Here is a 14,578-nt window from a genome sequence, read left to right on the forward strand (position 1 = left end):
CCGATACAGGTTGCCTGTGCAACGAGCCTCGTTCGATCTGCTGCAAATACCCGTCTACCTAATTTTGTTTGCTGCAAACATCCGCCATCAATGACCGATATGGATGAAGAACTCGGGAAGCTCCGTGAACAGCTCGAAGAAGCCAAACGCCGAACCGAAGACGCCGAGAAACGCGTCCGAGAAAAGCAGCGCCGACGCGAAGGGGCGGAAGAAGCCGCCAGGACATCGCAACCGCTGGCAATTAAACCTTATTTTAACGCATACCACTCGCTCAATCTTGCCATCCAAATTCTAACCGACCGCTCTTTAACCACCCAAGGCGATACGACTAATCTTACCGGCCGTATTTACCCATTACGAATTTTTAAATGGGACGAATTTGCAGCAAAATAAAAGGAAATATGGAATCTGCTTTCCGATCCTTCCTTTACCTCCCGTCCTACATTTCCATTTCGATACCAGGTGGATTACGTTCGCTCTTTAATAAGCCCGATTAGCAGCGAGCATGGACTACGGCATTTTGAGCGTGACACCGTTGAAAATGCAGTCCAAAAGCTGGTCGATGCAGTGTCCGAGAACGAACTGCTGCGACAGCGCCTCGGCTTGCATGGGACCGTAACGTTCGAAAGCCACACGAACCTCGGCGCGGCGGACGAAAGCCTATCCGAACCTCTCGATCAGATGGCCGTCTCTGGGCCCAATGTCGCAGGTACGACACCTGCAACGGCCAAAATCCGGAAACCGCGTCGCACCGCGAAAAACAAAGGAAAAAGCAATCGAACGGACCACTTCTGCATATACAGGACAACGAACGGAGCGAACATCCCGACAATGGCAACCGAGTACAAAGCGCCGCACAAACTAAGTCAGGACGAGGTGGTCACCGGCCTGGCATCCGCAATTGAGCCGAAGCGAGACGTGGTTGGCCAAGATTGCGAAGGCTTCGTGCTCGCGTTAAAGGCGCTTACCGCCGCCGTAGTCACGCAGCTTTTCTCCTACATGATTGGCAAGGGCATAAAACACGGGTACGTTTGCACAGGACAAACTTTCGTTTTCCTCCATATTCCGGATGATCCCGCGACGGTCCTTTACCATGTCTGCGTCCCGAACTCGGACGTCTTCGACGATGACGAGAACAGATTCCACCGTACAGCCGTCGCGCAAATGTTCGCTTTCGTCCTGCAGGCTGTTCGTACTGCGCCGCCCCCACAATCGTGGCACGACGCGGCGGCTTCGCTTGAAACATGGGCTGTCGAATACGAGGATGTGCTGGCCAAAATACCGTCTTCTGTCCGCAAGGATAAAGAACGGGCTTCTCCTTATATACCCCGCCGTTGGCAGGGCTTCAAGCGCTCGCCGATCCGCACCCGCGCGTTCTGCCGGCAGCTACCCACTCAGCCCTTGTCTGACGAAGATGAAGACGATGATTTCATGCACTCCCCAACTCCGAAACGATCCTCCAATTCTCACAGGAATGGCACGCCAGGCTCTGGTGGACGCAGCGAAAGTGGTGGGGGACTGCGGGCGGGTAGATCACAAGGAATACAGGATAGGCTTTACTGCAGCCATAAATGTCTTCTTGGGCTGAAGTGTGGTAGACCTGTTGACAAAACCTGTCCGAACGCCAGTAGCCACAGGCAGAAACACATTGACAGGGCAGAATTTCTAAGTCTGCTTCAAGCACAGCTAGCCAAAGACCGTGGGCCTGAAGCAGACTGTACGCCATTATACCTGTCAGGGTTTGTTGGTTCAATGTTTAAGGTCCGGCTATCGCTGCATGGCTACACACTTGTGGCCAAAGGTGTGGAAACGTCGAATCTTGAATTCCTGCAACATGAGGAAAAGGTCTATAACCGCCTTAGCGAGATTCAGGGGAGGCACGTTCCGGTATGCCTCGGATTGATGTCTCTGGTTCTCCCGCAATATTGCGACGGCGGCGTGTATAAGCACTTTTTACTCCTTAGTTGGGCTGGCAAGCCTTTGTCGAGCAGTGACGGCCCTATCGATAAATTTGTCGGTACTGCTTCGATTTCCAAGGCAATTACCGCAATACACCGTTTTGGCGTCCTTTACGGCGATGCTGAGGCGCGCAATATTTTAGTAAATGGCCAGCGCCCTATGGTTGTTGATTTTGAAAGAGCGACTATTTTGGACCGTGCGCCGCTGGGCTCGATCTCTGCCAACGCCAAGCTTAAAAGGAAACATGGGCCATCTCAGAAAAGGGGGAACGACGCGTTCGCAAAAGAGTTTGCCGCTATACAAAATGTTTTCCGAAGGCGTCAATAATAGATGTCAATAGCATATATATTGGGCAAATAGACTAGGAAGTCCGAAATGTTGAAAAGTTGACCAACGCTGGCGATCAAGTGCAAATCAGTGAGATGAGCCAGATGTTCGTCCAGGTCATGGCCAAGCTCGAGTCCGTCGTGTTGATACAGGCATTATATTTAAGCACTTTAATAAATACGAATCGCCAACTTTCGAACTTGCTGTCCCGCGCGACTGAGGCGCCTAGAATATATTTTTGTCTTTAATGCTGATGCATTGGGCCAATGCAAAAATCTGCAAATACACTTATTGTCTTAGTCATTTGGCTACGCAAAAGTGTGCTTGGCATCGCTTGTTCCGGTTGGGGTTGTAAATTCCATTCTGGTGATGTTCTTTAAAAATTCAACCACGTTATGTGTCCACCTATCAGGACGAGTGTGCATATTGAACGATGCAAAAATAGTGTTATGTAGAGATATTAGTATCTGTACCCTCGTCACAAAAGAGTCGGGAATCGAGGATGGGGTTGAAATCGCATATTATTCCCGAAAAAGCAGCCTATTTTAATGCTGGCGTTTGACCGGGACTTGCAGATCGCAGATTGCTTTAACCCAAAGGAGCAAGTAAGGTGTTATGGTTCGATAAAACGTAAAGAATGCTTAGTAATACATAGCCGCCCGGGAAAATTTACGGATGAATAAGCAATATCGTCCATCGATATATATAGCCCTTTTACTGGTCAAACATAGTTGAAAAGCGGTTGGGCCTTACTATCTGGCTTGCTTCGTGACGAGTAAAGGTGTTAAGTCCTTTTTGCCGTATTTGCGTGACCGCTATGTGGCGATCTTTTTTCAGTGACCCAGATTTGGGCCTGGCTAGAGGCCCACACACAATCGAATACAGGTTTGCGTTTCGCAGGATTTTGTTTCTTTACCATCGAAGAGCCATTTGACAAGACTACAAATAGTAGTTCGTTGCGATAGTGCGAGCGGACCAGCACGTTATTGAATTGGATTGGTTAATTAGAGTATTTAGGGGTTATCGGTTAGGGCAAATGTGTATACAGTTAAAAGCCAGCATCGATTGGCACTTTATGGGGCAGATACGGAAAATCGATGTGTGTTAACCAACGACCCACCTTTTATCCGCGTCGCGTGAAGCACAGCAACTTGGTTTGTTTTCTTTCCTCTCTTCGGAGCAAAATCTTCGTCGATAGGTACCAATAGACTAGCTTCTTTGCTATGCTAACCCTGGCCGTGACATTCACACACTCATACGTAATTTAGTAGAAAACCTTCTATTCCTTAGCCAATTCCGTTTCCGATGCGTTTTGCACCCAATTCAGAACACGTATCAATACATACATTTTTACACCTCATCGCGGTACCGTACATGCACACCGCCGTACATCAGCTTTGGTCACTCGTTTTTGCGGCTTATTGGCGCCACCTCCACGCAGCTTGGTACGTATGAAATTCCAGGATTGATTTACCAGAAAACCGTAATTGGCTACTTAGTTTATTTCAACGTTTGTTAACTGCTTATAAATCTTTTGCCCTTGCTTCGTACTCCCGAACCCGTGCGCTACTCAACGTCTTGGCCTTTTCCCATGACCTCTCGCATTTTGGTCGACCCTTCCATTCTACCAAGTACTTAACGTTTCCAGCCCATTTTCTCTTATCAAATAGTCGCACTCCTGCATGGTTTCCCTCAAAATTCGATTCGAAGCTTTTAATAAGATCTTCGCTGATATTACCTCGTGGTTCCCACGTGTTATCTTCATGTGGAAACCCCTTCCATTTAACAAGGTAATAAGGTTTCTTTTTTAAACCCCATTTCGCGAAAAGTTTCTCGGCCTCCCATATATTATTATCTGCATCAAACGCAATTGGTTTACCTTCCAGCAAATTCGGAGAATGTTTGATGTTAACCAACATATCTTGTGACGCAGGCCCTGTTAAGTTGGCACTGTTTTTATTCGGGGGGCTACCGTCCCCTAAGGAATCACATTTTAACACTGCGACGGGTAATTCAGTAAGCGCAGGGTCTATCAGCTCTGTAGATCTGCCTTTGAAGCTTGGGACATGAGATGGGTTAGGCTGTAGTGCCCCGGGAAAACCTAAGTCCAGGAGCAGAGTGTGTCGCAATGGACTGTCGGGATTTTTGGTAATGTAGAAATCTTCTAGGGAGCTGGGATCCGTCGATGAGGTCGAGCATTGTTCGTCCTGGCTGGACGAAGTCGATTTACCGGTGCTAGCGGTAGGCGACGAAATAAACGCAAATGGCGCCCTATCAGATTATGTTAGAACTGAAACGTTTAGGATTGCAAGTGTACAGGTTGACAAACATAGTAGCAGCTGTCTGTTCGGATATTGACGTCGCAGTAACTGTCGGATTGGGACCTGATGTTGTTTTCTGTCTTTTGGCAAAGCGGATCGATCCAGATCGGTCATGGTTGCTTTTTTCGGAACTCAAAGTACGCTTTTTTGGTGACGCATTTTCGACGCTGTGGATGTCTTGGAGATGATACCAAAGGCTTTCCCCTGAATCCACTGGAGCAGAACAGTCTGGATGTGGGCATTTGAGACTGTTAGAATGAAGCCCAGTTGTTATGTGATCAGTGACGCATTTCGAAATATGCAGTCGCCAGACTTTTAAGTCTATGTATGTTTTCATCCGCTCGCTCGCAAGGAGATCTGTCCGGCCTAAATGAACCGGACAATATCCAGCACACGCATAGGCGTGACGGAAAACAACGGGATCACATCGAAATGGTGTGTCCCCGTCGTCAATGTGCTTTTGGCAATGGTGTTCCCATTTCTGCTTATCTGTGACCCAGTGGCTGCATAGGAAACAAAATTTGGCGAACTTGTTGTCGGCTTTGAAACGCTTTTCAAAACATCGATATATATGCAGCCACCTTTGCGAGACGTGGAGGCTAAAGACCAATACAGGACATTAGCAACGTGTTCTGTGGTAGCTAGCGTATGCTGTTGGAACACTATGCTTTACAATTACCTTTCAATCATTTTATTGCAGAATTCCACGGGGCATATGCCGTTTTTAGGCCTTAGCTGAGATTGGTATGCGACCTGCCAGTCCCCTGTGCGAAGAGCAATAAGATCTTCCAGCGCTGAAATGCCTGTTGGACTTCGAAGCGTTTCTCTCTGAGCCAAAGTGCGGAGCAGCCGGTGGCGTTCAGGCATCATGTGAATTATGCGAGAAAGGTGGTCCCGGTGCCAATCGCTCTGCTGATCAGTTGCACATTGCCGGTATTCTTGAAGTTTTTGTTTCACGAACCTTCGACGATCTTCGTACGCCTTTTTGCGAGCGGCTATATGCTGCTCGTGTTCCTCTTTTTTGAAAAGGCCGCCGTCGATGAGAGTGTTAAGCGTAAAGATATATTCTTTCAGTCGAATATATTCCTCATCTTGTTTCAGCTGGTCGACTTCCCGTGCCGGAAGTTGCAAAGCCAGGTCGCTGTCCCATTTCATCGTTGCCGATCGGAAGTCTTCAGTAAGATCACGCCTGATATCCATCCCCAAGTAGCTTGCCACGCCATCCACTGTGTTCATTGCACCCAAATAGTGCCTTTGAAGAACTGATAAGTTTCTATGGTCCGCAAAAAGTTGGAGCTGCTCGACCGATTGACCATTATCCCCTGTAGTAAAATTAGCATACTGTGGAAATGGTAAAGCGCTATTCTCTTACCGTTGGCTTTGACAAGGGCTTCCCTTCGTGCGCTATGAAGGCCGCCAATACCATTTACGAATCCTGCGCGCTTTGCCCAATCTGAAATATGCTGTGATACGCTATTTGAGCTTCTCGCATTGTGCTCAGAACCAGTCTTCGTCCACATGGGAAAGACTGGATGGTCTTTCAGATCATCCGCGAAGGATAGGATTCGGTGGTTTCGGCCCTCTTGAGGCACAATTTGCAAGATTTCTTGCAATGAAGGATTCCCTTTTATAACTTTAGAAGAGATAATGTTTGCCAGCCAAAAAAGCATTGGTTGTGAATACAAAGGCGGCGGGCCGGAGTTTGACGATATCCTTTCGGGCATGATATGCTCTGGTCTAAGCAAAAATGAGCAATTGCACTACGGGCACTTGATGGCGGATCGACTTACTGCCTATCGTTCTTTCCTTTACAAATTGCCCTTCGTACCTTTAACTTAAGCTTAGCCTTTCCGTCTTTCCAGCCAATTAACAAGACGAGATCCTATTTCAAAGTCAGCTTTAATCAAATAATATGGGACTAAAAGAGTATTCTACCTTGTATTTTGCTCCATATAACTCTGCTACCCTAGCAGAACTGAAGCAATGTGTGTTCAATAGATTGGCGTCGTTTACCCGATACCCCTCATATACGTAATCATGGAAGTCTTCGAACCATAAAAATTGATGCAATTTTACAAAATTCTCTATCGTGAGGAACGTTTATTCTTTGCGTAGGCTCTTTAAACCAAACTCGTTTGTTAATTCACCTTAAATATACTGCTTACAAACATTAACATTTTATTTATATTAGCAAATCTTTTTCTGATGTTTTGAAAAAGGAACGACACACTTGATAAAGGATCAAAGAAATACTTACATATGCCATTAAGTGTTTTATTTCTGGTGGTATACGTGCTTCATGGTATCGTTCCCACGCATTGCAAAAATGGCGCGTAAAGCATCTTAAACTATCAACTGTTGGTAGCCCATGAACTTTGTCAAATTTACCCTTTTTCCCCAAGGCCAATGCTTTGACGAAATGCTTCATAACTCGCATGTCTCTGGGGTCCGAAGGTCCTTTTAACTATACATAACTAAAACAAAAATTTTATTCAATTTTAAACACTTTGGTATAATCAAATGGCTTACTTACCAGAACCATGTGGCAAACGCGTCGTCATAACATTTCTTGGTCTTATCACGAAGTCTTCTACGTGATTAATTGGCACTAATTTGCGAAAAATCAATTGGAAGCCCGTTTGCTAAAACACGCTCCATCACGACCTCCCCGTGTGTTTTCTGTCTTTTGGTGCCCATAATAACAAATTGCTGTGGTTTCAACTCTCAGAAGAGGGTGGATAATTCTGCTGCTGCTTGTGGAAAGCGACGTTAAAGAATGTAATGGTAATAATAAAAGTGGTTGGTAAAACGAAAGAGATTTTGGTAGGATTACCAGAAGATTGGAGAGTTAAGGTACGAGGGCTCGCAATGTTTGAGAATTTCGTGTTGAAGCCATTAATAAAAAAAGAGAATTTGACAGATATGAGGAGGTAAGTGAACGGTTATATACAGCTTGCAGGCCAGGGGAAATTACACCTGGCTGCCTTGTGGGTCGATATTATAAAGAAAACATCCCTTAAAATATTCTGGGTCCATATTTGCCAAGGATAATGGGCACTTGGCTATGTGTGTGATCGTGAATTTCACGCCATAGGAACGAAGACTGTACTGCTTCTAAATATTTTTGTTGTTTCTACGTAGCAAAATGTCGGGCACTTCCAACAGTCCAGTACATGTCCGTCAAAGAACCTAACAAAATTGAGAATATAATACATCACCAATCAATTACACCTGTATTTCTTTTTCTGTATTGTGGCTTGTGACCGGAAATGGCCTATTTTACTAGTCTCATCCTGCCTCGGATCGGGCTTGGATGTCGGTTAAAACTGCCTCGGCTTGGTATGGCACATCCGCCTCGGTCTTTAGGTGAATTTGCGTGAGGAAGTTTGTTGCAACCAGGCAATGTATAAAGCGCCTCAAAATAGATTTTAACCATACGCAACATTTTGCTGGCTACTTTTTGCGTTACTTTCCGTCAAAATGTTGGATTTTTCAACCAAAAATTTATTTTCAACCAAGAATTTATTTTCAACCAAGAGAATTTCCGAAGAAATCTTATCAAAAGAAAGAAAAATGTTAATAGACCAGAAATAAAACATCTTGATTCTGGACTTGTTTTGGAATATTCTGCCATTTTCAAGGACCACTGTTGATCGACATTTTTTCAGAAGACTAGTTTGGGGACACAATGGAGACAGATATTCGTCCTAGTTTTGGAGGGTCAAAATTAGGGACTAACGTACTGCTCAATTGCAGGAGCTGCTAGATTACCAAAAAAGGAATGTTGACTGAGCTACAACTGAGTGAGAGTGAACAACGCCTGAGCAGCCTGAGCAGCGACTGAGCAGCGACTGAACACACTGAACAACGCCTGAGTAGCCTGAACAGCCCCTGAACAAGGCGAGCCACAACTGAGTGAGGATGAACATAGCCTGAGCGCGGGTGAATTTTGCCTGAACAGCCTGAACAAAAGCGGGGCAAATCACGTGGTAGATGCCAGGGTTGCAGTGGTCCAGATTCGGCGCAGATAACAGCTTTTATTACCCCACACCGCCGAGGGTGCGATCGACATGTCGTTTGGTAGGTTCGAGGGGCCCATGGGGGCCAAAAACTTTATTTGAAAAGCCCCCGGGCCAATAGCCCACGAGCCAGCTTCTTTTTTCCGTGCGGAATTCATGTTTATGAAATCGAAACAAATTTCAAAGTTACATGCCCCACAACGCGCAAAAAAGACGAGGGCCCGTGGGTTTCGGTACTTTTTGGCCCATGGGCCCTCGGGGGCGCCCGCAACGGGTTTTGGAATACCTTTACCCCCGCCCGTGCATAGTGTGGCCCGGACACCAGGGCAAAAGCTGCCAACGGTGCGAAGCATCGCTGGGGGTGAATTATGATAATTGGGGTAAGCGCGGTCGTTTGGCAGACGCTCAAACATGCGCATATCAACGGGGACGGCCAGAAAAGGTCCGCCCTTAGTTAACGATCGGGATCGAAATTAACCTGAATAAAAAGCCATTGGAACTTCGTTTGCAAACAGCTCTTCGGAAATTTGACCTAAACTTTATATCCTTCAAAATTTTAACGACCACCTCTTAATTAAGAGCGTGTTTAAATAGTAAGGGCGCTTTTGGTTTTGCGAAAGCCTGATTGGAACCGTGCCCCAAACCTGTACTGGTCGCCCTTCGGAGCCTTTTGTATACAGCAAATCGATAAACTGGTGTTTTTACCGCAGGATTCGGCGTTATGAAAAACACTACCTTGTACGTGTACTCTAGTTGAAATGATTAGGCAGTGACGTAACGCTGGAACGGTCCTGTGGATGAGACAAGTAACATGATATTACCATTGAGAGAGTATCGGGCTTGATTGCCCGCCGAGAGGGTGATATCGGTCCGTAGTACAACATATACTATGTTTTTAAAACTTGAACTCAGCATCCGGTGACTGCAGGCACAAGCCACACCCTTACCCTGGGTTTTGTTAACTGGAAATCCGCCGCAAACTCCTTACGCCATGACTATCGCATCCGGGGGCAGCTTTGGTAGGCGAGCGACCGGAATTGGCAAAGCTCGCTATAAGAACGTAATATTGACAGCAAACGCGTCATAAAAGGTCCCTAAGCCTCAGAGAGGTATGTATCAACCCCGGAACGTCCGTAGTGGCCGGGTCCAAAACTACTGCTGCGTCGCTTCAGGGATTCCGTACTATACCTCTGCAGAAATTTGCATTTATTATAAGGCATTGCTGGCTATGATGCACTCGGATTGTATATCATCCCCAAATTTAAAACCGTGGGAGCCATTATACACGATTAAAGCGACAGGGTGCTGAAAACATAGATAGGAAACCAAACGCATGGGTTAATACCATTACGCAACTTCATTACTTTCTCCAAATGCTCTGTGCTGGCCTCAAAACAATTGTTCAGAAGGAAAATCCTACACGCTTAAATAAAATGGGATGGCCCCCGGATCCAACGCTTGCCATATAAACGGCATTCCCTGGCTTAACCCTTCCTCATCAAACCTCCTCGCCTTAACATCTTCGCTAATTCTGCTCATGCTTTCGACATACCTGTCATTTGCCAACCTATACTGCTCTCCATTGCCGGCCAGCAGCTCCGGAGCCGCAAACATGTATTTAAGAGTTTGGTTGTTGGTTACCACGTCAGGTCTATTAAAACGAGCCAATAGTGTGACGTGCTCGATGGCCTTTTTCGCACTAGGTAACCAATCCCGGAGGTTGATAGTAGTGTTCTTTGACGTGGGAACGGGTGCGTAAAGTGCGGCGGGGTGGGTCGGCAACACGCCCGATGCCGTCACGGGTTCCCCTTGGTTGAGGACGTGGTGCGCGCAGCCTGTCAACCAAGACATATGCGTGAGGACTCGGACCAGCTGTTCTCGGGTGTCGAACGGGCCCGGCTCGAAGTCTATAACGCCCGCCGGGCCGTTGGCTTCCGTCACCCATGCCTGTAGTTCGTCGTCGTTGGCAATTTCCTCGTCGCTATTGTCGTAAATTGCGTCGACAAAATCTTGCACAAACGTCTCCATAACTTTGATCAACCTCGAACCGTCCTCGTAAAAAGGAAAATGTGGTAATTCGGGTCCATAATCAGCCCCGATCAAACCTCTTGCCCTAAGTTCGACATCCAAATATCCTGCCCGCCACCTCCCCGCAACGGGGTACGTATCCTCGGCAAATTTGTAAACAACCTCTTGCGGGTATACAAAATTTTGCTCAAACAATCCCCCTTTGTTAAACAACACTTGTGCACCGACCGGTCCTATCGCATAAGCCTGGTACATGAACCTTTCCATCAAGGCCAAAACCGGATGGCGGGAGCTCATGGTGCGTAGGGCGGCGAGGTGGACAATCTCGGCGATGGCGTGCGGGTAAGCTATGTGGAAAATTTGGCCGTGGAAAAGGTCGTTGGAATTGAACATAATCTTGGCCAACAGCCAATTATTATTATCCTTATCCAGTGGCGTATATGTCAAATCGGCTCCAACGTTGGTTTTAATAGCTAGAGGTAAGAATTGGTTGCTGCGGTCGTCCAAGTAAAAAAGCGCGGTGCATGCCGCGGCGTAACGGTTCGCAATTCTAGTGTAGTTGCGCTGATAACTGTGATCTGCGACGAAAAGGCGGCCGGCGACGTGAAGTGAGTTGAGGGTCGTGGTGGTAAGTCTTTCTATCGCGGTTGGGTCAACCTCAAAAGGTAAAGTATCTTCAGGATGAAGGCGTTTAATAATGTACGGGTTAACCGAAAGACGTTCCATGGAGAACAAAAGATCCGAAGTGTAGTTTTCTGACTGCCCACTGGAAATTCCCTGAGGTACGGAGCTGTGCCATTGGTTCTGGTAAAGTAGCTTGAAATCGTCAAGGGTCTTTAGCCCACCGTTCTGCAAAAGTATCGATTGTTTTTAGCCATCCTTTCACACGAGATAATTCAAGAAATACTTATTCGCAGAGTAGAAAAGGTTTGTACTTACCACCAAGACCCTCCCAGCTACCTTGGCAGCATCCGCATATGCGCGGAGTGATTGAGTTTGCCCTCCAACTCCCCACAACTTTTGGTCGCGCTCAGAAATGTTGTTGCCAAGGGGTCCGGCCGGGAAGGGGGCTGTATTCCCCAGCAACGACGGGCCGTAAAGCAGCTGCGCTTGTTTTTGCTCGATCTCGGAAGTGCGGGTGACAGGATCCTTGTCGTTGCATGGCAGGGTGAAGATAGTTTGCTCGTCAGGAACAGAAGACGGGTCCTCAGCCCGCACTAAGACGACGGCTGGGTGGCTGCCATAGGGGATTGCCACGACAAGTGGCGCCAGCGCCACGATGCAGATGAATGCGCGCATGACTGCTGGGAATCGAGGAGGTGTGCAAAAGATGATGCTAAAAACCTGCCAAACAAACAAGCTTGTATGTGGTGTAAGGAAACATAGGGAGATCACCCGCAGATTTATATGCAGCCTTATAACTATTATAGGCCTACCTACGTGTCTGAACTGGCTGCCGCCACATAAGAGGGGTTTGCAGGGCTGGGACGCAAATTGGGGATTGCGCATGGAATCTTTACGCACGAACGCGATCGGGTTCGTTCGTTGTTATCGTTAAAGCTTGTCGTTTAGTTGATGTCATTTAGAGTAGCAGAGTCTATGACGGTCTAGCCTCTATCCCCTTGCCTCGCCATTATAGTAACAAGTAAACAATCCAACGCCACAGCAACGAGAGCAGATTTGATTAATTACAAGATTTAAAGCCATCTGCAGTTACCCCCTTAAGACTAACTAGTCGGGTTTTAATTTTACAATTTGGAGGAAGATTATTAGCCTTATTCTGAAGGGGCTAGAAGAAGGACGGCGTGCGCCAAGATCAGCTAGATATATTCCTGCTGGAAATTGGTCGAGCGCATGAGCCGATCCCCACGAAGATCGATCACGTGTAGCCGCAATTCATCGTAGAATGCTTTAGAGTGTTTGTGTTACGTACCTATACAACAATTAAATGTTGTTACTATTAGATGGAACAGAAATTGGCACCAGCTGCGGCTGACCTGTCGCACTTGTAGTACCACGTTTGTAACACTCGTGAATCAGCTCCAAATGTACTAGTTCTCCTTGCTTCCTTGATAAACAAACCCCTTCCAATTCTACCTTCGTTCCAATGAAGGGGAAAGAAGCTCAAACGAAACATATGTAAGTATTTTTTCTAGGGGGCCATGCATAGAAGATAGTTAAATAGTTATCAGTACTATTTTCAAGACCTCTCTCCCTCTCTCCCTCTCTCCCTTTAAAACACGTTATCGCTCCTGGGTCAAAGTGTCAATAAATTAGATATGCTTTGCTAAAAATAGCTTTCATTGTCTTACAATTTTGCACCATTCTTTCTCTCTTTTCGGGCCTAGACGTCGGAGCCGAAAGTGTAGGATCCATCTTTGTAGACGTGCATTAATTTGCCTTTGGCAGGCCTGACTGTAATATGCTCTTCGCTATCCCTGCTGTGCCCGGCGCCGTGCGGTGGATAAATGATAGTTCCTCCGTATATGCCAGCGTCGCGCAATGCATCTCGTGCGGCCTGATACCAAGTTGCTTTATCAGCTTCAGGGATGGGACTGTAACCGCTTGCACTACACTCATCCTTCAACTCAACGCGGCGCGGTGCGCGTGAAAGGAGTGTATGAGTGTTGGCCCCTTGAACGTCGGAAATGTCGCGGCTTGCAATGTCGCCAGGGAATACCACTCCCGTTGGCGCGGTTAACACGGCAGCGGGCAGGGTGATAACGGCCGTGACAAGGTAAGTAGAGAAACGCATTTTAAAGAGATTGTGCAAAAAGTCCGATTGCTCTTTGGGTTCAACTCAACTGTTAACAGGAGTGTTTAAGCGTGCTTGAAGAAAGGGACAGACTATTTGCGGAAGAGAAGTAACCAGTATTTATAGAAGTGACAGTTGGGCAATAAAAGGATTAATTCATATGTTCTTCATAGCAAGTTTGAATGAGGGATTTATTTGCCGCGTCAATGATAGAGAACCAGTATAGTATTAATATATAAGTAATATACTTAAGTCATTTTCTACTTTCTTATATTAATATTATAGGGGCGAAATAAGAAGTCTCCATCGGCTCTACCTTCCCGTCGTGTGACTTTCTCTGTTCATAATATTCAAGAGAAAACTATAGATTTAATGCTCCAGTGGGCAATGGAAGTGGGAAAGACCCACAGATATAATATACGTACGGCCACAATGAGCAAAGGGTTTCGCCGAATACAGTGATATATATTTTTAAACTTCAAAATGAGAGAATATTCAACCATTGGTTATACTTGAGGCTGCTATAGCCTATTTTATTCGTATTAACAAGCTTTATTCAATAGTTTAAATGCTGGACTGGGTACTTCAACTTGTGAATTATTTACATTAAGATTTATAGTATCGTCATGCAAATGTTTATGACAACCCACTCCTTTAACGGTTATCTCCGATTAAATAGCGGATTTTCTACTCCACTTGAAAATTTATATATTAATCTTTCCTGCTGCGGAGTTTATCCACCAAGCATTCGGCCGAATGGACGAAATTTTCAATTAAGAGCATTGGGTTTTAGCAAAACCAATGACGCAAAATAGTATGTATCGATGATAGTGCCTGAAGAAATTAGAGTAGATTAATATAACTGGAGGAGGCTTTAGGAAATGTAATACTATACGCCGTAAAGCGAATAATATAAACAGTTATGTTGATATTAAATTTAATCTTGAGTAAAGTAGTTAGGTTTAATAGAAGCATTTTATCCTTAATATGAGTGTTAGATCGATTTTAGGTTATGTTTACAACAACATTTCTTAAAAGCTTTGCTATTCAGCCTTTGAAGGCGTTCTAAGCCGATTCGCTCGAAGTTAAAACGGCCAACACATAACTTATACTTTGTAAACATATTAAGCGGCTGTAATAACAGGACACCTTTATAATACTTTTGGTTG

At 45.9% G+C, this 14,578-nt stretch overlaps 2 protein-coding genes across 2 annotated transcripts; both read right to left on the reverse strand.

Annotated features, from left to right (window-relative positions):
* Positions 1–10,042: 10,042 nt before the first annotated feature.
* On the reverse strand, positions 10,043–11,953 carry PgNI_05160 (uncharacterized protein; the record flags this gene model as incomplete). Its single annotated transcript, XM_031125197.1, has 2 exons — positions 10,043–11,503; positions 11,594–11,953. 2 exons carry the CDS (start codon positions 11,951–11,953, stop codon positions 10,043–10,045), a joined length of 1,821 nt encoding a protein of 606 aa, XP_030982989.1.
* A 1,045-nt stretch (positions 11,954–12,998) lies between these two features.
* On the reverse strand, positions 12,999–13,409 carry PgNI_05161 (uncharacterized protein; the record flags this gene model as incomplete). The annotated part of the gene is made up of 1 exon (XM_031125198.1): positions 12,999–13,409. The coding sequence occupies one exon, from the start codon at positions 13,407–13,409 to the stop codon at positions 12,999–13,001; it is 411 nt and encodes a 136-aa protein (XP_030982988.1).
* Positions 13,410–14,578: the final 1,169 nt, after the last annotated feature.

The sequence above is a fragment of the Pyricularia grisea genome, chromosome I (genome assembly GCF_004355905.1).
Source record: "Pyricularia grisea strain NI907 chromosome I, whole genome shotgun sequence".
Lineage (NCBI taxonomy): Eukaryota > Fungi > Ascomycota > Sordariomycetes > Magnaporthales > Pyriculariaceae > Pyricularia > Pyricularia grisea.